The sequence below is a fragment of the Typopeltis vanoorti genome, chromosome 21, assembly GCF_054136105.1.
Source record: "Typopeltis vanoorti isolate ZY-2024b chromosome 21, IOZ_Tvanoo_1.0, whole genome shotgun sequence".
Lineage (NCBI taxonomy): Eukaryota > Metazoa > Arthropoda > Arachnida > Uropygi > Thelyphonidae > Typopeltis > Typopeltis vanoorti.
Window position 1 is genome coordinate 90037828 of NC_143569.1, and position 24723 is coordinate 90062550.

At 35.0% G+C, this 24723-nt stretch overlaps 1 protein-coding gene across 4 annotated transcripts in view; it reads left to right on the forward strand.

Annotated features, from left to right (window-relative positions):
* LOC150095098 (HEAT repeat-containing protein 5B) overlaps positions 1-24723 on the forward strand; it is a 665516-nt gene that overhangs the window by 89393 nt on the left and 551400 nt on the right. For all 4 annotated transcript variants that reach the window (XM_090410861.1, XM_090410863.1, XM_090410862.1 and 1 more), the window contains exons 3-4: positions 3073-3284; positions 20590-20698. In XM_090410861.1, the coding sequence (XP_090266987.1) occupies positions 3073-3284; positions 20590-20698 (321 nt within the window). The remainder of the gene's footprint in view (positions 1-3072; positions 3285-20589; positions 20699-24723) is intronic.

A 24723-nucleotide genomic window follows, 5' to 3' on the forward strand; every position in this document is an offset into this window, starting at 1 on the left:
AGAATCATTGAAAATGTCAACTGTGTTGTGAATGGAGAACCTGTGGAACAAGTAAAACATTTCAGCTATTTAGGCACGATTTTTAGTGAAGATGGTAAATTAAATATAGAAATAGACAACAGAATCAGCAAAGCTGGTATGGTGGGAAGTCAATTGAATAAATTCATATGGAATAAGAGAGAAATTAGTCGGAACACGAAATTAGCTGTATACAAGACAGTGTTCAAACCAGTTTTAACTTATGGATCCGAGAGCTGGGTCAGAAGTAAAACACTTGACCAAAGACTAGAGACCACAGATATGAGAGTCCTGAGAAAGATTATAGGCGTGAACAGATGGCATCAATGGCAGTATCATATTAAAAACGAGGATATTAGGAAAGAACTTGGCATTGTCAGCATCCAGGAATGCGTTAGCAGAGCTAATCTCAGGTGGTATGGTCACTTAAACAGAATGAGCGAGGAAAGATTAGCAAAACAAGTGTTCTCTGCCAGGTTTGCAGCAAAACGACCCAGAGGAAGACCAAGATATAGGTGGATTGATACGGTACAAAGTGCCTTAGACGATAGAAATATAAGATCTGATAATGTTGGAGTGATGACAAGTAACAGGCTGATTTGGAGGAAAATTGTAGATAGGAAATTAATAATGATGTAATTTTTTTTTTTTCCTGTAGTACTATCATATCCTGTACACCCCTTGAGGGTACATGGCAGGAATTTGATGATGATGATGAGAATTTCTGTATAGGACATGGAATAGTTAGTTTATATCTTCCAGTATAAAAATATGTATAAATTCACATAGATAAATAAAACAGTTCTTAACTATGGAGCAGCTTTCACAAATAAACTAAATACTTGGAAAGATTGTTAAATCAGATAAGCAATAAACAAAAGAGGTCACAAAACCTATAATAGAGCATTGCTGTGGGTGGACATAACAGTATTTGAGATAGAAAAGCTATCAGAAACTAGAAATCTGGAAAGCAGTTTGAGATAGATGATATTTGACCAAAAATGTTTTTGGTCAAAACATATGATAATATTTAACCAAAAATAAAATTTATTAGTGGTTACACTGCATTATTCAGAATTTGTGCCTAATTAGCAAGTTGAATTAGAGATGATTGGAGTAGAGTTTTCTCTTATTTACCGATCTATAAAAACTGAAGTAGAACATTGTCAGAATTATAGAGGAATATTCCCTGCTGGGTATTCCAGGTAACTTTTATGCAACATACTTGAGGCTTAAAATAATTGCAGGAGAGCATTTTAGGAAAGAATGAGCTGAATTCAGGTAAGAGTTTCAGGATCAGATTTTTATTTTAAGACAAATAGTCAAGAAATCATGGGAATATAAGGATTTAAGCTTTATACTTCTTAAAAGTATATCATGAGGTATCCAGAGTAAAGCTACTCAAAATGAAATGTGGCATAAATGGGACATACAGAGCAATATATAGCCAGTATGTATTGTTCTGTATGTCCAGAGCAATATATAGCAATATTTGATTTATAAGTCAGCAATTACAGTCTTGCCATAAATACCATTACAACTTCTGCACACCCCAATGCTACCTACAGAATTGTTCAAGCCCAGTTCCCTTTGTGGTACTGTGCACAATCAACATTTGCATATTTATCAGTAGAGAGAGAAAGAAAGTTGTCTAGCTGTATGGGTTAACATGCAGTGGAGAGATTATGAGAACTGTAATAGCACTTCACTAGGTTGGAATGCACCCACCTGTTATTTTCAATACACTAAAAACACTCAGGATCAGTAGGATGGTTGTGTATTGGACTGGTAACTGTTATAATGATACAGAAGAAAGATCTGTTCTCCAAAGAACAGATTGACTACACTATGTTAGGATGTGGAAGCTTGTGAAGGCTGTAAAGGCATGCATCTGCTGCATTCCTGTGAAAATGCAGAAAGTGATGTCACAGGAGGTGAAAGTTTTGCAGAGAACGATGTCACATGTACTAACTGATGACCTAAGATGAGAGCCTATCATCATTCTACAACTTATGTGGCACAGGGTGATAAAATCAAAAAGACACAGAGATATCCTCTTCACAGATGAGAAGATTTCCACTGTTGAAGAAATGATCGGGTATATTCCTTGGATTGTCATACAGCACATGCCATAGCACCTAGGATTCATTGAGTTCATCATCCCGCTTCAGTAATGGTTTGGTGGGGGATGACATATCAGGGGTATCCAATTCTGTGAAAAAGGGGTAAAAACTTCTGCCAGAGTGTATCAAGACACTATGCTGGAACCTGTGGTACAGCGCCTCTGAACAACACCTTGTTTAACAATAGGCAGTGGACTCAGTCCCTGCACACATGGTGAGGACCACACAGCAGTGGTTGGAGGTGGATGACTGGCATCCAGTCAGACTGGCAAAGTGTCATTTCTCTCTCAAGCTTCGACCACAATTTGAAGGTGAATTTGGAGCAAGCAGTGGTAGCATTTCTGTTAGATGTTGTGTGTGTGTGTGTGTGCTGCAATTGATATGTTGTCTCACAGACTTCAGGTGCATGTCTGAAGGCAAAAGGGGAACATTTCGACATCGAGTGCTGAAAGCTGTAAATGATTTACTGATAGATTAAAGGTTTATACAAGAGATTTTAAATTCCTCTTGTAAATTTTTCTTGTGAGTTCTATTCCTCTTGTTCAGGTTATGAGTTTATATCTACCAATGTTGTTCTATCAAAATTGTCCCAAAATTTTAAAATCAACAAGTCAAGAGCACAAAGATCTTCATTAAGGTATGTCTAAAAAACATCTTTCATGTTATCACTTTTTAATATATGGCTGAATATGTATCATTTATGTTTCAGTATTTAATCACAGGAATAACCAGTGATTCTATGCCAGGCTTACTCCTTTAGAATGTAGGCAAATTTGCTATATTGTATTGATTTGTAATTTCTATGCATTTCATTATTTTAAATGTTCAGCCTGTTTTCATTCAGCAAAATTAGAATAGCCTGAATTAAGTTACTTACAAAAAGCAGTTTTTTTTTAAAAAAAATCTGTTCTAATTTTAATGTTTGTTTTAGTCTGATATTAAGGGATGCCAAAAAAAACTAGTGGAACAGCTTATCAAGCAAATTCATGAATCTCCTGGTCCTCCAACTAGAAAATTGATTGGCCGTTGTCTTTCCACATTGTTTAATATCGGTGATACTTCTCTCTTGTTTGATACAATCAATAAATGTAATGATATTCTTAAAAATAAAGATGATTCTCCTAGCTATTTACCAACAAAGCTGTAAGTATATATCCTAAATATCTTTGGATTTTCTACGCTTTGATATTTGGAATTGCCATTTTTTATATTAAAAGAAGGTGAATTTTAAATTGTTTCATAGTAAAGAATTTAAGGAGACACAACACACACAGACACATGCGTGTGCACACACACATGTACATGTTAGAATAATTACTTATAATTAAGAAAATAATATTCCATTAGGAAAACATGTGTATGTACAAGACACATGACACTACACAAAAGTAAGATGAATCTAAATGCTTTGTTAATCATTTACCCTGGCCTATAATAAACATATTACTAAATAAAATATATACAAAATTAAAAGTTAATTCACAAAATAAAATAAACTTTTCATGCATATCATCAGTATAATAATATATAGATGATAAATTTTATTTATCATCTGTATATTTCTAGTCTGGCCACGTGATCACTGATGTGATTAATTCTGTTATTTTCTTTTTGATGCAGTTTGTAGGGTTTGTAGTTAACGATTTGGTACATATTGTGGTCAAATACTGATTGGTTCATTTTTTTCCTGGTATACTGTACTGTTGTGCTTGATTGGATAGATTACCTGGAAAAAATGAACCAATTGGTATCTGACACATACCAAATGGTTAACTACAACTCTACAAACCGCTTCCAAAAGAAAACAGAATTAATCAAATCAGTGATTATGTAGCCAGAGGAAACAATTAAAAAACTAAAACTGCATTATGCCCTTGCTCCCAGAAAATATTTATGGCCTGCGAAAATACACAAAACAAACACACCACTATGACCAATAGTTGAAGGAATCAACAGTCCCAATTATCACTTACCCAGGAAACTAGCGGCCATACTCAAGGAGTTGGTAGTTCATTCCCCTTCCTACATAAAAAATGCATAACACTTTATAAACTAAATTAGAAACATCATACTTAATGATGAAGATTTATCAGTCAACTTTGGATAAAGGATTAAACTAAATTTATTATAGTCAGCTTTAATATAACCCCATTTCACTAATGTCTCGATCAATGATACTATACTTCTCATACAGAACATATTTCCACCCGATATCACGGTCCTCTTTGCCCACATATTTTGCTCTGGGTATTTCGTGTGGCAAAATAATTTTTACATATGAAAAGAAGGTACAGCCATGCCCCCCCCCCCTCCAGCTAACTTTTACATGGAAGACTTCAAGCAATGAGCTCTAGATTCAGCAAGCCCAAAGTCTGGCTCAGATATGTTGATGATAATTTCACCAGTTGGCCCCACTATCATGAAACATTAAATACATTCCTAAGCTATATCTGAACAAACAACACAAATGTATTTAATTCTCCATCGAGATTGCAAAACTAACTCTCTTCCTTCGTGGTCTACTGCAAACCTACACACGAGCTAATACATACATAAAAATCCAACTCAAAAACTAAGTCATCAGCACTCTACACAGAATCCTCACAATTTACTCCAATGAGCAAGCTCTGAACAAAGAATATGAAATTATTAGCTAAAGGTTTATAAAAAAAAATGGCTACAATAAAAATACAGTTCACAAGATTCTGCATAAAAATATCATTGAAAGCAAAAAAGATTACAAGAATGCCATAGCCATACCATGCATTAGGGCATATCAGAAAAAATAGGTAGAACACTACTCATAAATACAATATTAAGACAACCTTCACAACCTCCTACAAAATTAAGAAATTTACCAGCTCATCCAAAGATCCTCTTCCATACTTTGCCCACCTAGGAGTTTACAAAATTCGCTGCACCTGCAACCTACCTTGCATAGGAGGAAACAGGGAGAACCATCCCAATAAGAAAAGATAAACACAAACGGTACATTAAATTCCTCCACTATGGTAAAACAGACCTGTCAGGCCATGCACTTCAAGCAAGTCATAGAATTGACTGGAAAGGCACTAAATTCTCACACTGCACAAAACCTGGTTTGAAATATGTTTCAGCCATTTTTTCACAGTCTTCTTTGAACTATCATCCATATCTAAACAAGAATGATGGATTAATAACTCCAAGAATTTGGAGGACCCATCTTCAACCCATATAGCATCCAGAAACCCCAAACAGAAGAAAACTCCAATATGAGAGGACTATAGAAATTTTTTCATGTAGTTCCACTGTAAAACGTTTTATTTATCATCTGTATATTATTATACTGATATATATCAAAACTTTATTTTATTTTATGAATTAATTTTTAATTTTGTATATATTTTATTTAGTAATAGTTTTATTTATTTCTTTTTTCTTTTTATTTTCCACCAAAGATCTGGCTAGGGTAAATGATTAAAAAAAGCATTTAGATTAATCTTACTTTTGTGTAGTGTCCTGTACATATGTATGTTTTCCTGATGATGACCTCAATACAGAGGTCTAAATGTTGAATATTATTTTCTTAATCATAAGTAAATTAATTATTCTAACAAGTGTGTTGTGTCTCCTTAAATTTTTCACTATAAATGCTGACCACCCTGTAACCTTAAAAGAAAGAATTAAATTGTTTCAGTTATTTTAGAAGCATTTTTTAAAGTTTATAGAAAATGCTTCATTTTTGTCTTTTATTTAATTTTTTTCCCATCTAAAATGTTTCAATAAGAGACAATGCAAAATGCTGTCTTATATTGTCTGATTTGCTTAGTTCTCTTAGTTATTAGAGATAATTGAAACTACTTTGTGCATCATGGCTTTTTTGTTTGTGTGTGTGTATGGTGTTTTAAGAAACTGTATAGTAAAATCTGGTTAATCTGGTATTGGTATTAGTTATTAATTTGAATACAAAATGCTGCCTTATTTAACTGCTTACTTCAGATTAATTCAAAAATGTATCATTCTGGATTGTTAGTGTTTGATGCTGTGCTAGTAAATACATTTAGACATAATCATATATTCATTTATACAAGTTAGTATAAAAAAAGTAAATATAATTTAGTGAGTACAACCAGACTTTTTTTTTTTTTTCTTGAATGTGTTCAAGTATACCAGCACCTTCTTTCTTAAAATTGGATTTAACATAAAAATATTGAAAATATTTCTACTTAAATGTGTAGCAAATCTGTATACCAGTGACAAAAATTATACCAGCTCCTGAGTTGTAGCAAGGTTTTTTTAACTCTAGGTCAGAAATACATTATACTTGACAAGAAATTATATTCTTGTTTTCATCTTTTATCCAAATGTGAGCAAATAAAAGTTTTCATATGAAACATCTTAATGACTAGTCTAGAGGCAGTTGCTTTCATCCCACCGGCCCCATACTACCCAACACAACTTCCTTTCAGACACGTATGGTGTCTGTAGAGGTGAGATTAGTGTATTATGGGAAGGAGTACTACCTAGATCAGATTTGACCTTAATTGAAATCATATGTTAGCTACATCCATTGGAGATACCAAGAGTAAATCTGCGTAAATCATTTCCATACACAGCTAGCAAAATGATTTATCACCATATTATTATATCACCATACAGTACTCTGGATGATAGTTGTAGCAAGTTTTCAGAAAGAAAACATAATTACAAGAAATTATATTCTTGTTTTCATCCTTTAACTCAAGCACGAGCAAACAAAAGGTTGTAGTATGAAGATATTTCAAACTTTTGCTCGTTCTTGGATAAAGGATGTAAACAAGACTATAATTTTTTGTCAAGTGTAAGACATTGAGTGTTTCGCAGATCATTTTTCGCAAATCTCAAACATCTTTAGTTGTGATTTGACATCACTGCACTTGAGTGGAGATCTTTTGTTAAATGTTGATAAATGACAGATATTTTTTGCCAATTCCTCTATCAGAATGTCAGTCATTTGTAGTGAAGTTGGATATATTCTTCTTGTCCTTAACTGATACTCCTGAGTCTTTCCAAAGGTGCTTTGTAGAGGTGAGATTAGGATTCTGTGCTTAATCGTAATCTCACCATGTACACAGAATCCTGAGAACACAAAGGTTACACTATATCATGCTGGTAAGGAATCCTTTCTAGTGTGATATTAACTGACTAACATTTATCTTCTTGATACACACTTGGGTCATTTCCATAGAACTACCATAGCAGCAGCAACAGAATTTCACCAAAAACTTTTGACGTTCATTTTGGTAAAGCTTTTGGGAACACTATAACAAGGAGACCTATTCCAAATCTAGAAAATTGAATTCTGATCTAACAATACAAAGTTTAACAATTAGACAGTTTGTTTTTTAATTGAAATATAAGTTGTCATGTTACAAATTAATAATCATGAATTGCTTATGTAAAATAACCTTTATTATTATTACATGATGCCTCCATCGAAGGAGGGTACCTACTCTACAACTCTCTGTCTGCACCACTCAATCCAACTACAATGAACTGCAACTACACCAACGGCATCTACTGCCAACCACCAGCACTAGTATTTTTACAGACAATCACAAACATCCATGCCCACGGAGGGATTCAAACCTGCAGCCTTTTGGCTGGAGAGCAGATATGCCAGCCACTCAACCAACCAGACATTTTTTATTTGTAAAATTTTTCCCCAGTGTATTGTGGGCATTTTCAATATGAAAAAATGGAGCAGAAGTATACAAGCATGTTACAAAAGGATTAATTAACATACATATATGAAATTGAGTTGCATTAGTTGAATTATTGCTTATCATGCCATTTAATATTTGGTAAAAGGTATTAAAACAATCATTCAACTAATGCAACTCAATTTGTTATTCCATAACACAGCTTTTGGATAGGTTGATGCTAGGCATCACATTAAAAGATAAGAAGCAAAACACCTGGATAAGAAGCCAGACTCACATCACTGACATCATTCTTCACCATAAGTGACTAAAATGGTGGGCCAGACATCTATCCAGGAGAGAAGATGAGCGATGGACCACTATACTAATGAACTGGATTCCAAAAGAAGGGAAATGAGGCCGAGGATGTCCTAAAAGAAGGTGGAGTGATGAACTGTCAAAATTTGTTGGGAAAAATTGGTCAACCATTGCCAAGAACAGAGAAAGTTGGAAAGACCTGGAGGAAGAGGCCTTCATCCAGCAGTGGACAGAAAATGGCTGAAAAGAAGAAGAACAATAACAAATTAGTGTTCTCTTCAAAGGATTGACATGTTTGAGCTTTTTCAGTATCTACCTGGATACTGAACGAATGAAGATGGGCTGGCAGTTTGGGATTTAGCTGATCAAATTGTATTCTTATTTGCTTAAACCATAATGCAAATGATGGTACAACAAAGCAATTTCATGCTAGCTGGAGCATTGCTCAGTTAAACAAGTCACCACCCACCAAATTATTTTTGTCAGAGAACCAAGACGAACAGCAAAAAGTCTGCCACTGGAACAAATCTACACTCAACAACAGCAGAGCTGAAGACTAGCACATTCAATATAAGAAGTATCAATGGAAAAGAAATGGAACTAGCAGTACCAGATCGACATATTTGTTACCAGAACAAAGAAGACAAAAAGAGGTAACATCTTTCTAAGCAACAAATACAAGATGTTATATTCAGGCAATAACAATCAGGAAAAGGAATAACCATAGTATTCAACATTAAATATCAAGGTAATCTTTTTAAATGGCAGGGGATATCAAGTAGAGTGATGTGTGCAAATATCAGAATGAGGAACTGGACAATGAGACTTATTTGTGCCTGTGGTCCCACAGAAAGTTCTACTAATGAAGAAGTTGAGAAATTTTTTGAGGCATTGGAGAAGGTAGCAGACACAATGAAAAAGGAAAAGTTAGTTCTTGTTAGAGATCAGAGTAGGAAATGATTAACGGACATATAGAATTCAGGAAAATTTTTGAGAAAAGAGCAAAAGCTAATAATGGTGGCAGATACCTAGTGGATTTTTGTTCAGGACATGGATTACTTTTTACTAACAACATGAAAATGTGCACAAATTTACATGGATCGAAGATGCAAGAAATAAGAAAAGTCTTATTGACTGTGTGATGTTTTCCTGCTGGTTCAGTAGGACACAACAGCATGCAGAGGATTTGAAACCAGATGACCCCCATTTAGTGTTGAGCAGTATAAAGTTGAATTTCAAATTGAAAAGAAGAGTGTGTAAGAAAGATTTAAATTGAATCAAAGTTGAGCAGCTTTCAGAGATGAACTGTAGACTCAAATACATAAACATTATTCAAGAAAAAAGTGAAAGAGACTGAAAACAAGAACCACACTGTTGAGATTCCTGAAGAAAATATTGATTAATTCAGCCAGAGAAGCATGTGGTGAAGTTTTCTGCAAGGATTGAAAAATCAGAAGCTGTTGTCATGAACATTTTTTATTTATCACTAGGTTAGACTATAATAGATTTAGTTTAATCCTTTATCCCAGTGAGAGCAAACAAAGTTTGCGCCTGAAAATATCTTCAGGACTAAATATAGTGTTGTACTATCTTATCCAGTAAGTAGTGCAACTTTGTTTGCTCTCACTGGGATAAAGGATTAAACTAAATCTATTATAGTCTAACCTAGTGATAAATAAATTTTCAACATCTTTCTCTAAATCCAGAGTAATTTTTAAAAAAGGTGATAAACCTTTTGGCAACTCCCATAGGCACAGATGACTTGCTACTGCTTCTGCCTGGTATCTCCAGCTCTGGGCCTGGCTCCCACTGAAGAGACCTCAATAAAGGTCGAAACTAGTCTGGGTAGATGGCCAATCCCTTTAATGCATAACAGTATACATATCCACATAGGAAATGTGTTTTGCATTATGGGAGATACTGGGTTAGAAGTGCCTGGTAGCTTGCTCCACCTTTGCCACGAGTTGCCTTGGTGTTGCACTACTTACTGGATAAGATAGTACAACACTATATTTAGTCCTGAAGATATTTTCAGGCGCAAACTTTGTTTGCTCTCACTGGGATAAAGGATTAAACTAAATCTATTATTGTTGTCATGAACATTGACAACATTGCCTGTACCAAACGTAACGCACTCTTCTTTTCAATTCGAAATTCAATTTTACGGTGATGTATGTGTATTTGAATCTAAGTTCACCCATGAAAGTTGCGAACCTTTTAATTAATTTTAAAACTTTCTTACACACTTTTCTTTTCAGTATGAAATTCAATTTTATCCTGCTCAAAAACTAAATAGTGATCACTTCATATTTCATATCCTCTGTATATATTGTATCCTAAACGAGTGATAAAACATTGCTATTAACTATAACATAGTTAATGAGACTTTTTTATTTCTGCACTATTTGGGCATTTTTATGTTGGAACATGCTGTTAGTAATAACTAATCCATGTTCTGAACAGAAATCCAGCAGGCATTTACCATTATTTATTAGCTTTGTACTTTTCTCCAAATTTTACCCAAACTTTTCTATATTTCCTACTCTGCTATTTAGATCTCCAACAAGGATCAATTTTTCCTTTTTCATTCTGCCAGCTGCCTTCTCTAATGCCTCAAAAAATTCCTGCATGTCTCACAAATTCACAAATAAGTCTTATTGTCCAGTTTTCCATTCTGATATTTGCCCACATCACTCCATTTGATATTGCCTGCTATTCAAGAAGATTATCGTCATATTTAGTATTGAATACTATAGCTGCTCTCTCTTTTCCCTGATTGTTATTGCCCAAATATAACATTTTGGATTTGTTGCTTAGAAAGAGATCACCTGTTTTTGTCTTTTGTTTTAGTCATGCCTATTATGTCGATCTGGTACTTATCCAATTCTTTTGCTATTTCCATTTCTTTTCCATTGATGCTTCTTATGTTGATAGTACCACTCTTGAACTCTGCTGATATTGAGTGGGGAAGTGTTCTGGAATTTGTTCAAATCACTGACTTTGCAATATTTGTCCTGGTTCTGTGATGAAAACAACAGGGGGGGCCCTTGTGTAACCGAGTGATGCTCCAGCCAGCATGAGATTCTGTAATGTTGTACCATCATTTTACATTGTTGTTTAAGTCAATAAGAATACAAGTTTGTCAGGTAATTCCTCAACTTCCAGCTTTTCCTCATTCGTTTGGTAACTAGATAGATACCTAACAGGGTGAACCACGAGAAGGTAAGGATTGGGCATTAGGTCAGAAGCCCTGGTCGGTTCTCCGTATTCCTTAAAAAAGGCTATCTAAGATCTCCTCCCAATTATACAGCTTTGATCTTTAAGCACCCTGTGTGTGTGTGTGTGTGTGTGTGTGTGTGTGTGTGTGTGTGTGTGAAAAATAGAAAAAAAATACATGATTAAATAAATTTAATGACTAGAATTTATTTTTCACTTGGTTAGACTATAATAAGTTTAGTTTAATCCTTTATCTAAGTGTGAGCAAACAAAGTTTGCTCCTCAAAGTATCTTTAGGACTGAGCTAAGATGGTGCAACACCAAGGCAACTTGTGGCAAAGGTGGAGAACGCTATCATCTATCTCAGTATCTCCCATAATGCAAAGCACATCTCCTTGCGGATATGTGTAATGCTATGCATTAAGGCAAGGGCCACTACCCAGACCAGTTTCGACCTTTATTAAGGTCTCGTCAGTGGGAGCCAGGTGCAGTAGTGGAGACACCATGGCAGAAGCTATGAGAGGTCATTCCCACCTATAGGTAGCTCAGTCCAGAAGATACTTTCAGATGCAAACTTTGTTTGCTCACACTTAGATAAAGGATTAAACTAAACTTATTATAGTCTAACCAAGTGAAAAATAAATTCTAGTCATTAAATTTATTTAATCATGTATTTTTTTTCTATTTCTAAACTCGCAACATCTTCCTCTGAATCTGGAGTAATTTAATAATAAGGTTGTACACCTTTTGGCAACTCCTATAGGTGGGGATGACCTCTCATTGCTTCTGCCTTGGTGTCTCCACTACTGGGCCTGGCTCCCACTGACGAGACCTCAATAAAGGTCGAAACTGGTGCGGATGAGACTTGGATTCTGAGAGGCTCTGCTTGGGAATAGGTTTTTATAATAAATAAATTCGCAACATCTTCCTCTGAATCTGGAGTAATTTAATAATAAGTTTGTACACCTTTTGGCAACTCCTATAGGTGGGGATGACCTCTCATTGCTTCTGCCTTGGTGTCTCCACTACTGGGCCTGGCTCCCACTGACGAGACCTCAATAAAGGTCGAAACCAGGGCGGGTGAGAATTGGGTTCTGAGAGGCTCTGCTTGGGAACAGGTTTTTGCCTGTCTCTGAGTGGGGCCACCGCTGAGATTATAGCTCTGCTTGATGGTGGGGTGAGCCCGCCACTGAGTAGAGCCAATGCTGAGAAGTTCTTCTCAGTAATGGGGTGAGCCTGTCATTAAGTGGAACAACGCGGAGTTGGGTGATCTCTCGAGATTGTCTTATTTTTAGAGCCCGTTTCACTTATTCATAAAGTCGAAACCGGTCTGGGTAGTGGCCCTTGCCTTAATGCATAGCATTACACATATCTGCAAGGAGATGCACTTTGCATTATGGGAGATACTGAGATAGGACTGATGATAGCTTTCTCCACCTTTGCTACGAGTTGCCTTGGTGTTGCACCACCTTAGCTCAGTCCTGAAGATACTTTCAGGCGCAAACTTTGTTTGCTCACACTTGGATAAAGGATTAAACTAAACTTATTAATGACTAGAAGCTGAGAGATACCAAAATAGAAAAAATACTATTTATTATTTATTTATATATATTTAAGTATAAAGAGCTAATAAGCTTCATTTCGGCAATGAAAATTTAAGTTTTAAATTTTTAATTTTTAAATTCGGCAATGAAAAGTAATGTTTTCATTGCCGAAATAAAGCTTATTAGCTCTTTATACTTAAGTAACTTAATGGTTGCACCTGTTTGGAAAACTCGTTCGCAGAGTACATAAGTTCTTTTCGCTATACACTTTGGTATTAGGTCTAGCTACTCACTGATGAAGCCTCAAAAATGGCTGAAACCGGTCTGGGTAGTGACCTCCCTCCATAATGTAATAACAGCATACATTTCCTAGGAAATGTGTTTTTACATTATGGAAAATACCTAAGAATAGCGATCTGAACTTCCCCACCTTTGCAACGAGCTGCCCTGGTATTGAACTACGTACTAGGATCACTTGCATTGGCTAACGCTAGTGTCGCCGATACTTTATAGTTTACTATATTCGGCAAGAAACTCTCTGATTCCAATCTTTGAGTTTCTTATTCGGTTTTAAAACTATGTGGGATTTAATATCCCCTTAATTTAAGTATATATATATATATATATATATATAAAATGCTATTTATTAACTTGCAAGCATATTTCTGACATTGAAGCTATTCTGGATGACAGAATGGCTTCAAATGTCAGCAATACATTTGCAAGTTAATTTATAGCTGCCTCTTATAATGTATATTTTTGTATTTCTCTTTTTATATTATGCACCCATGATGAAGTTTTCAGAGAAAAGGAAACTAGTTGTGCACTCAACTAATAAATATTATATTTTCTATTTTGATATCTCTCTCAGCTTCTAGTCATTAAATTTATTTAATCATGCCATTTAACTGAGTAAATCTGTTGTAGCAAATATATATATATATATATATATATATATATATATGTGTGTGTATATATATGTAGAAAGTTTTTTACCTTGCGTATGTATTATGTTAAAGATATACCAAGCAATTTTATAGCTAGGTTTTTAATCCTTTTTCCCAAGTAAGCAAACAGATAAGTAAGTCAAGTTTGCAGCTGCACGTAGTGCAACTCGTAAAGGTGGCGTAAGCTCTGATCACTTTCCTTAGAATTTCCCCCTAATGCAAAGCACATTTCCTTGTGGAGATGTATGATGCTATGCATTAAGGTAAATAGTCACTACCCCATACCGGTTTCGACCTTTATTGAGGTCTCATCAGTGGAAGCCAGACCTAAAAAATGCCAAGGGTGAAGTAATACAGAGCTTATAAATATTTTCCTAAAAAAGTTGCCATAAGGTGCTTTTACTTGGGAAAAAGGATTAAAAACCAAGCTTATAAAATTGCTTGGTATCTTTAACATAATACATACCCAAGGTAAAAAACTTCTACATCTTACTCTCATCCTGAGATTTTTATTTAATGAGGTCAAAGTACCTTATGGCAACTTGTTCAGGGAAAATATTTATAAGCTCTGTATTACTTCACCCTTGGCATTTTTTAGGTCTGGCTCTCATTGACGTGACCTCAATAAAGGTCGAAACCGGTATGGGTAGTGACCATTACCTTAATGAATAGCATCATACATCTCCACAAGGAAATGTGCTTTGTATTAGGGGAAAATTGTAAGGAAAGTGATCAGAGCTTACTCCACCTTTACAACGAGTTGCCTAGTGTTGCACTACGTGCAGCCGCAAGCTTGACTTACTTGTCTGTTTGCTTACTTGGGAAAAAGGATTAAAACCTAGCTTATAAAATTGCTTGGTATCTTTAACATATATATAAAAGTGAAAGCTGATAATAGTTAAGCTTATTTGTCAATGGAGTTACCCCTATATTCCTGCCTAAGGCTAAATTTAGTTCATATTAAAATGAAATCTTTTACAAATTATATTAAAAGTGTTTAAATAACATACCTGAGTATGTACTTTTAGGAAGGTAGGAATGATACAATGTTCGTTACTGATCTTAATTGAGCGAAAAAACATTTGGTAAGAAAAAGAATTAAGAATGCAGAACAAATATGTCAATGGAGAGAGAGAGTTATATGTGCACGCATGCACACACATACTCACTCACTTGACAGCCGGGGGGGGGGCATGAATGGAGTTAATGGTGGAGAGATGAATATTGTGAGTTTGAATGAATTTATAATTTTATACAAATACCACAGCTGTCCCCTTATCAAAGTTATCTTACAGTTTCTAAAACATTTAAAATTTATAATAAAAAATACTGATGAATTTTTTAAGCACATTAAACAAACCACCATGTCACTTTATTCCTTTGACACTTCTTCTCTATACACCTGTGTCGAGGTACCCAGAACTCTGCACATCATTCATGCACTTCTTATAAATGAGCATAGCATAGTAGAACATCCCCTTCAGATATCATTTTACTGATTAAAGTAATAATCTCAGCAAATTTCTTTAAATATAACAGCAATATTTATGAAACAGATTTTTTGTCTTCCCATGGGCCAAAATGTTAGTCACTCGCTAAACTTTTCCTCGCCCATATGAAAACACGATTCTTATTCCTTTCCCCACTCTCAGACATCTTTAACAATGGTAGATATGTGGATGATTTTTTATGTATCAATAATGAAATGCCATACATAAACTAGTTGTTTCTCTGAATGTTAGCCATAGGTTAAAATTCTGTATTGAATATGAAGAAGATTTAATCTGTGAACTTCTTAAATTTGATCCTAACCAGATCAGGCCATCATATCAGTACTAAGGTATACCACAAACCCACTATCATTTAGAATAACTTACATTTCTCCTCCTATTACCCTTACTGTATCAAGAGATCAATTATATTAACACTGTTCATTAATTCTTACAAATCTCATCCTCAATTATCTTAAACTGAGAAATCCTGTGCCTAAAGATATCCTTTGTTCTCACCAATACCCTTAACAAGTAATAGATAATGCTATTCCCCCTCCTCCCAAAATCGTGTGCCTTCTTCCTTGAGGAACTTTTCTAAATCCTACACCATCTTAAAATTCTCATACATTCATATCTACAGAGCCATCAAATGCATCTTTAAGTATTATAATTACTAGTTGTCATTGCTGCCAACACCAACAAAACTACAAAATGTACTAAAACTTAAAACAGAATATCTCGCACCAGTGTATCACTATGGCATAATGTTGTTTAATCATCAGTCAGGGTGAAGTACCTGGTATGTTGGATCTACTATCCATCTTTAAAATTACTTGTAATTGAACATTATTGAGATTGTAATATTCCCATACCAGACTACTTATGTACTATAACAAAGAAAAAATGCAAACAAAAACATACTACCACTATCAACAAAATTCTCACCACCAAAATATCATTATATGCAATACAGTCCAAACACATTCCTGAAATTGAGAAGGTTATCATTATTGATTTCCAAGAAAACAAAACTATGTTGTTCTAAATCTCTAGTGATAACCAACTGGTATGCAGTAAATACAAAAAACACTATATATATTCTCACCCTCTTGGCAGTTAAAACAAAATAAATTACTCCCAATTACTCTTAAACCAACCAGACTCCTCTTAATAGATAATTTTGTACTACCACATGGTAAGCATTTTTGTTTTAGCAACTGGAGAAAATTTCCATGAAATAGCCAGCACTTCATCATGCTGCTAACTTTGTATATATTTTATTTATATGTATTGTTCCTTTTTATTCCTTTTTAATCTTTTAATTTATTTATTACTACCTTTTAGGTTCCAAATTTTTAAAATTCTTAATTTTTCAAAACCCATTGTTGAATTTATTCATTATCTCTTCACTGTTTGTTTCATGCATGTTTTTTGACTGTTGACTATACATTCTCTATGTTCACATATTTGCTCTTCATTCTCAACTTTTTTCTTACCATATGTTTTTTGGGACTGAACATCATATCATCCGTACTGTCTTAAAAGTACATGCTGAGGTATGTGATTTAAATACTTTAAGATAATTTGTAACGATTGTCATTTCAATTAGAATTAAATTTAGCCCTTAAGTAATATAGAGGCAACTCCGTTAACAAATAAGCTTGACTATTTTCCACTTTCTCATTTTGTAGTTCAAATATACAAAATATTTAAAACTGTTAAGCTAACTTTAATAATATTAATGATATCATTTTAATCCAAATATAAGGTTTGTATAAAGAGAGATTTGTGAGAATTTTAACCCCTCCTCCCATAGGTAATCATGAAAGGTTGGAAATGTACAGCATGTTTAGTTCCATGAGTGGGCTAAGGGTTATCTTATTTGCAAACTTTTCCAGAGACCAAACAATTTCATAACTTCATCAGGGAAGGTGGTGGTCTCATAGGTGACAAACTCAAAAAAAAAAAAAAAATTATGAATGAAAAATGAAGAGGAAAAAAAACAAACTCTGACACCTAAAATACGAACTTTTGTAAGCATCCATGCCACAGTGGAATTAATATCTGCAGTTGCAATACTGAGATCATGTCCTGCAGATGACATCATAGTTAAGGAGTAAAATCACTAATGATTTTGAAAGCATATGGTGTGAGGTGGAGGTGGGCAAGACTGGATATTTAGTGGAGTGTTGCTACAGACCAAGAAGCACAGAGAGTGGGGACCAGGAGATGTTTAGACAGTTGAGCTTGGCAAGTGCAAGAAGAATGATTATTATGGGAGATTTTAACTACAGCAGTATAAATTGGGTAGAGGAAGATGCATGTAGCAATAAGGGAATGGAATTTCTAGAATTCTTGAGGGACAAATGTCATAGGCAGCATTTATAATAGAAGGAACAAGAGGTTCAAGAGTTTTGGATTTGGTCATAGCATCAGAAAAGTTGATAATAACTGAGATGACATCTCTCCCACCAGTCGGAGAGAGTGACCATATGGTTTTGACTTGGAAGATGAATAGACATGCAGGAGTATCAAAGAGATGGGAACATATGTGGAATTATGAGGTAGGTGATTATAATAGTCTTAGACGTCAACTTGGGGAAGTTTCATGGAGGGAGGAATTGGAAGGCCGGGATATCATTAGTGCTTGGGAAATTGTGAAGGTATATTTGTTAGCAGCAATGGTAAGCTGTATTCTTCAAGTGAAGAAGAGGACACAATTTGGAGTAAAGTGGATGACGAACAATATTAAACAGGAACTGCATGTGAAAAGAGGCTATGGAAGAGATATAAGGAGACAGGTGAAGAGAAGATGCATGAAGAATATAAGACACAGGCTAGAAGAGTGACTAGTATGGTAAGGTAGGCGAAACTGGAATATGAGAAAAGATTGGCCCTTAGATCCAAAGAAAATCCTAGGGACTTTTTTAGCTATGTGGCCAGTAGGAGGAGAAATGACTGTGGAAGAATGATATTGTGGGATAAAAATGGGAATAGAGTGACTGATGCAGAGGACATAGTGGAATTGTTCAATGAACACTTTATTGGAGTATTTCATCCTGGAGGAGTCAATTTGAATACTAGAGGGATAAGCAGGTTCGAGGTTTAGAGGTGCAGGAGGAGAGTGTATTCCACATACTGAGTACTCTGGATGTTAGTAAAGCGGTGGGACTGGATGGTATTTCATCGTGAGTTTTGAGAGAATGTGCTAAAGAACTGACAGTGCCCTTGACCTGGCTTTTCAGTGAAAGTCTGGCTGTGGGAAAGGTGCCCATGGAATGGAAGGAAGGTAAGATAGTACCATTGCATAAGGGCGGTAGCAGACTGGAAGTGTCTAATTATAGGCCAGTTTGTGTGTCATCAGTAGTTAGTAAGATCTTGGAGAAAGTAGTGAGGGACCATATATAGCATTGGGCAGATGACGGTAATGTTATCAATGAGAGTCAGTATGGATTTGTGAAAGGGCGCTCTTGTTTTAGCAATATGCTAGCCTTTTATGATAACGTTACAAGAGCATTAGATGAGGAAAAGGCATATACTGCCATTTTCTTGGATTTAGCAAAGGCAATTGACAGGGTGCCACATGATAAGCTGATATTCAAGTTGCAGCACATGGGTCTGGATGTCAGATTGGTCAGCTGGATTCAGGATTGGCTGTCCGATAGGTATCGAAGAGTTGTGTATGGTGGAGCAATATCAAAGAGGCAGAAGGTTACAAGTGGAGTTCCACAGGGCTCAGTATACTGGGACCTATATTGTTTAACCTTTACATCAATGACATTGTCAGTGGATTGCATGGAAATATTTGGTTGTTTGCAGATGATGCGAAGCTGGGAAGGGTTATTAGAAATAGTGCAGATGTGGTAGCCCTGCAAGAGGATTTGAATGAGCTAGATAGATGGGCAAATGAATCGGGGTGTCAGTTTAATGCAGCAAAATGTAAGGTCTTGAGGTTTGGGACAGATCAATGGGAGGAGTTAAACCGGAGGAAGTAGGAGAGACGAGAGATCTGGGTTTGAAGATTGATAGAAACCTGAAATTTAAGGGACATATTGCAAAGGTAGTGAAGATAACGCAGAGGATTACTGCAATAATGAGATGGACACTGACCTGCAGAGATAAAATGGTTATCATTCCATTGTATAAGACTCTGATCAGATCACATTTAGACTATTGTTCTCAGATCTGGTCCCTAGGATTTGAAGGGGATAAATTAACTGTGGAAAGGGTACAAAGATGGTGTCGGGACTGTACAATGTTAGTTATGAGGATTGGCTGAGGGAGTGTAGACTGCAGAGTTTGGTGGATAGAAGAATAAGGGTGATATGATTGAGACTTTTAAACTGTTGAGAGGTAGTTACAGGGTTGACACTGGGGAGTTCTTTCACTTAGTTGAACAGCGGGTGGGAGTCATGACAAGGAGCCATCCCTGGAAGTTACGAAAGGAAACTGTGAGAAAGAGGGTGAGGAGTGGTTTCTTTGCATGGAGGGTGGTTGAACCATGGAATTTATTGCCTGATGGAGTGGTGGGCACGAGAACAGTCAATGCATTTAAGGAGTGGTATGATATACTTTGTGTTTCCTAGGGGGGACCTCCCTTGGTGAGTCTTGATAGACTTGTGTTTCTTAGATAGGACCGCCCACGATGAGTCTTATGACTCCATAGAGGCCTGAATAATAATTGTATTAATAATTTTACACATTTTACATCTTACACATTTTAAATCAATCTTCTGTCCACTCCACTTCCCAGTAAAGTGGTCTTATACCAACCTACCATAGTGTGAGAGATTTCTCTTCCCACTTTTGAAGAGTTCTGATATCACATCATATCATTGATGAAGCTATCAATGTGTGTGTGTGTGTGTGTGTGTGTGTGTGTGTGTGTGTGTGTGTGTGTGTGTGTGTGTGTGTGTGTGTGTGCACGCGTGCATGTTGTACACTGTCTACTTGGTTTTATAGCATATATACTGCATGAGTTTCAATTTTAATTTTTATACTATAAAAGATCCATAACACAGTTACCTTGAAGTCATTAAAAGTTGTGAAAAAATGATTCCTGTGTATGTTTGTTTTGCACACTTAGCTTATCAAGTATTTTCATTAGCTTTTTTTTTTTTTTAGCCACACAGAAAGAAATTTAACTTTTATAATTATTCTACCAAGCAAAAATAAAAATAAAGACACTTCTGAAAAAATATAATTATTATCTTTAAGGTCATTAATGATTATTATGAATGTAATTGTAAATAACTTAATTTTTCTCTCAGGGCAGCTATCAGTTGCATTGGAACGATGTATGAACAACTTGGCAGAATGACTGGGAGATCATATGAAGAAACAGTACACATCCTATTAAAATCGTTAAAAAATGCAGAGGTATATATTTTGAAATCTTAGGTTTTTTATCAGGAGCAGAGTACAGCAATGCCTTGTATAGCTTGGTTTTGAATAGCATAGGTTTTGCTATAGCACAGTTCATAATTTGTAATAAATTTTACTACTGTTAAAATTTTTTTTAACAGTAGTACAGTACTGTATTGTGTTACCGCAATGCAGTACTGTACTAAAATTCTGACTATACTAAAATGTAGTGATTTAGCATACCATAATGACAGCTGTATCAATGCATACTTGAGAGCTTTATTTCAGCTGAAGTATGCATTGTGTGCAGCAAAGTCGTGGTCACTCTACAATTTTTTAAATATTTTTTATTACATATGAATATCCTTTTATATACAATTATGAATGAAAAAGAGGAAATGCAATGAAGCGTGTGAACTTAATAGACATAAATGGTTAACACTATAACAAAAACTTGAAATTATAAAGTATCATAAAGAAGAAGAGATCATCATGTGCTAAACAGCATGTGACAAAGGAATGAAAGAGTCATTAGTACAAATGCTAATTAAGAAGAAAGATCAAATAAAAAAACACAGCATAGCCACAGCATCTTATGACAAAAGTGATTGTTAAATATAGAAACTCTGCAGCAGATAATATGGAATGTCTTTTAATGATATGGATTGACGACTGCAATCAGAAAAAAAAAAATGCTGCTAAGTCAGATGATAATTCAAGCTAAAGCAACAAGTCTCTATAAAGCAGTAAAAGAAAATGGAGATGCAGTGGAAACTATTTCAGCAAATTGTGGCTGGTTTTATAACTTTAAAAAACACATGGGGCTCCATAACATTTGAATTATAGGTGCAAGTGCTAGTGCTGATAATGATGCAGCTGCAAAATTTCCCACCAAGTTAAAAGAAGTGATTGAAAAAGGAGGCTACAAGGATTAACACATTTTTAATGTCAATTAATTTATTTCAGAAGAGGATGCCTCACACTTATTAAGCAGAAAAGGAAAATTCGCAATCAGGATGTAAAATTTCAAATGACTGACACTTTCATGAAAGTTTTTTCCACGTGGTTAGAATATAATAAATTTAGTTTAATCCTTTATCCAAGTGTAAGCAAACAAAGTTATCGCCTGAAGTATCTTCAGGACTGAGGCAACTCGTGGTAAAGGTGGACCAAACTCTCATCACTCCACGTCATATTTACCTATACGAGTTGCCAAATGTTGGAAGTTTTTTCCCACTTGGTAGTGGCCCTTCCCTTAATGCATAGCATTATACATGTCTGCAAGGAAATGTGCTTTGCATTATGGGAGATACTAAGCCAAGTGATGAGAGCTTAGTCCACCTTTACCACAAGTTGCCTCAGTCCTGAAGATGCTTCAGGTGCAAACTTTGTTTGCTTACACTTGGATAAAGGATTAAACTAAATTTATTATAGAATGATATAATCACGTAATCACAAGAAAGATATTTATTTAACCAAATATTTCGGTCTGGAAATAGCAGACCATCGTCGGTGGTATTACAAGAACAGTTTAAAAAAAAAAAAATATATACAAGCTAGAATACTAACAATAGATCGTTGAAATTAGAACATGCCGCGTGATGTTATATCACTAAGTATGAAACGAAATATTTTGAAGTAGAAACATGATTGAATTTGCTATAAAAAAAAAAAAAAAAAAAAAAAAAAAAAAAAAAAAAAAAAAAAATTAATGAGTAATCTTGATTAGGCTTTCCCAGATTTTTGATATAGATATGCAGTCATTACGATTCAGGTTGGGATGATGGAGCAAGGCCTCCACGCTTTCCTTGAACAAACGTTCGAACCTATAACGGGATCTATGTAAGAGGCGCGTTTTGGACCAAAGGATGCTGTGGTCAGTTTCAATCCCGTGTTGAGCTAAACCAGACTTTTCAGGTTTATTGTGAAGAATGGATGATTGATGTTCTTGGATTCTTTTTTCAAGAGAACGTCCAGTCTGTCCAAAGTAAGAGAGATCACAGTTGCAAGGAATTTGATAAACTCCAGGAAGAGATAAAGTTGAGCGTTTGTCTTTAGGAGAAGGAAAATGAGAAGACAATTTGTTAATAGGAGAATACGTAGCTGTTAAATCATATTTCTTCAAAATTCTTGCGATAGGTTCTGAAATACCGGAGATATAAGGAATAGGTACTCGACGTATTGAATCTTTGTTGTTTTGTGGAGGATTATAAGATGTAAGAAGACGTTGAATACTTTTTTCAGAAAAGCCATTGAGTTTCATGTGTTGCTGGATAGTAGAAAGTTCTTTCTGTAGATAATCAAAAGTAGAACAATTAGTTTTGGCTCTTTTGATGAGACATTTTATAATTCCTGTTTTTTGACATGGATGATGGGCTGATTCTTTCAGAATATAACGACCTGTGAATGTTGGTTTCCTGTATACTGTAGTTGTAAGAATATTTGAAGATGATCGGATGAGGAGAACGTCTAAAAAAGATAACTGGTTGTTTTCTTCTAATTCCATAGTAAACTTTATGCGATGATGTAAGGAATTAATACTGTTTAAAAAGGAAGATAAAGTGTTTTTACTGTGAGGCCAAATAGCAAATATGTCATCTATATATCTTACCCAAAAAGATGGTAGAGGGAAACTAGATGTGAAGAGGACTTTTTCTAAATGTTCTAAATAAAAGTTGGCTAAAGCTGGAGAAAGAGGACTTCCCATGGCTGTTCCTTCTACTTGGCTATAAAATTTGTTTTGACATATGAAATAACCAGAATGTATAACGAAATCGAATAGTTTTATAATATCTTGAGGAAAGATGTCAGCAAGTAGTTTTAAAGTTTCCTTTAAAAATAGTCAATCTTATGGATTTTAAAAAATCCATAAGATTGACTATCCTCTTCGTCCAATAGTAGATTGCATTGATTCTCCTACTTACCGTATAGCCAAATATCTAGCTAAATTACTGAAATCTTACATTGGCAACTCGAGTTCTTTTTTAAAAAACTCCTCAGATTTCTTAGAAAAATTAAAAGTTGTCTCATTACAACCTACAGATCTTATGGTTAGTTTTGATATAGAATCTTTATACACCAATGTACCTCTTAAGGAAACTTTAAAACTACTTGCTGACATCTTTCCTCAAGATATTATAAAACTATTCGATTTCGTTATACATTCTGGTTATTTCATATGTCAAAACAAATTTTATAGCCAAGTAGAAGGAACAGCCATGGGAAGTCCTCTTTCTCCAGCTTTAGCCAACTTTTATTTAGAACATTTAGAAAAAGTCCTCTTCACATCTAGTTTCCCTCTACCATCTTTTTGGGTAAGATATATAGATGACATATTTGCTATTTGGCCTCACAGTAAAAACACTTTATCTTCCTTTTTAAACAGTATTAATTCCTTACATCATCGCATAAAGTTTACTATGGAATTAGAAGAAAACAACCAGTTATCTTTTTTAGACGTTCTCCTCATCCGATCATCTTCAAATATTCTTACAACTACAGTATACAGGAAACCAACATTCACAGGTCGTTATATTCTGAAAGAATCAGCCCATCATCCATGTCAAAAAACAGGAATTATAAAATGTCTCATCAAAAGAGCCAAAACTAATTGTTCTACTTTTGATTATCTACAGAAAGAACTTTCTACTATCCAGCAACACATGAAACTCAATGGCTTTTCTGAAAAAAGTATTCAACGTCTTCTTACATCTTATAATCCTCCACAAAACAACAAAGATTCAATACGTCGAGTACCTATTCCTTATATCTCCGGTATTTCAGAACCTATCGCAAGAATTTTGAAGAAATATGATTTAACAGCTACGTATTCTCCTATTAACAAATTGTCTTCTCATTTTCCTTCTCCTAAAGACAAACGCTCAACTTTATCTCTTCCTGGAGTTTATCAAATTCCTTGCAACTGTGATCTCTCTTACTTTGGACAGACTGGACGTTCTCTTGAAAAAAGAATCCAAGAACATCAATCATCCATTCTTCACAATAAACCTGAAAAGTCTGGTTTAGCTCAACACGGGATT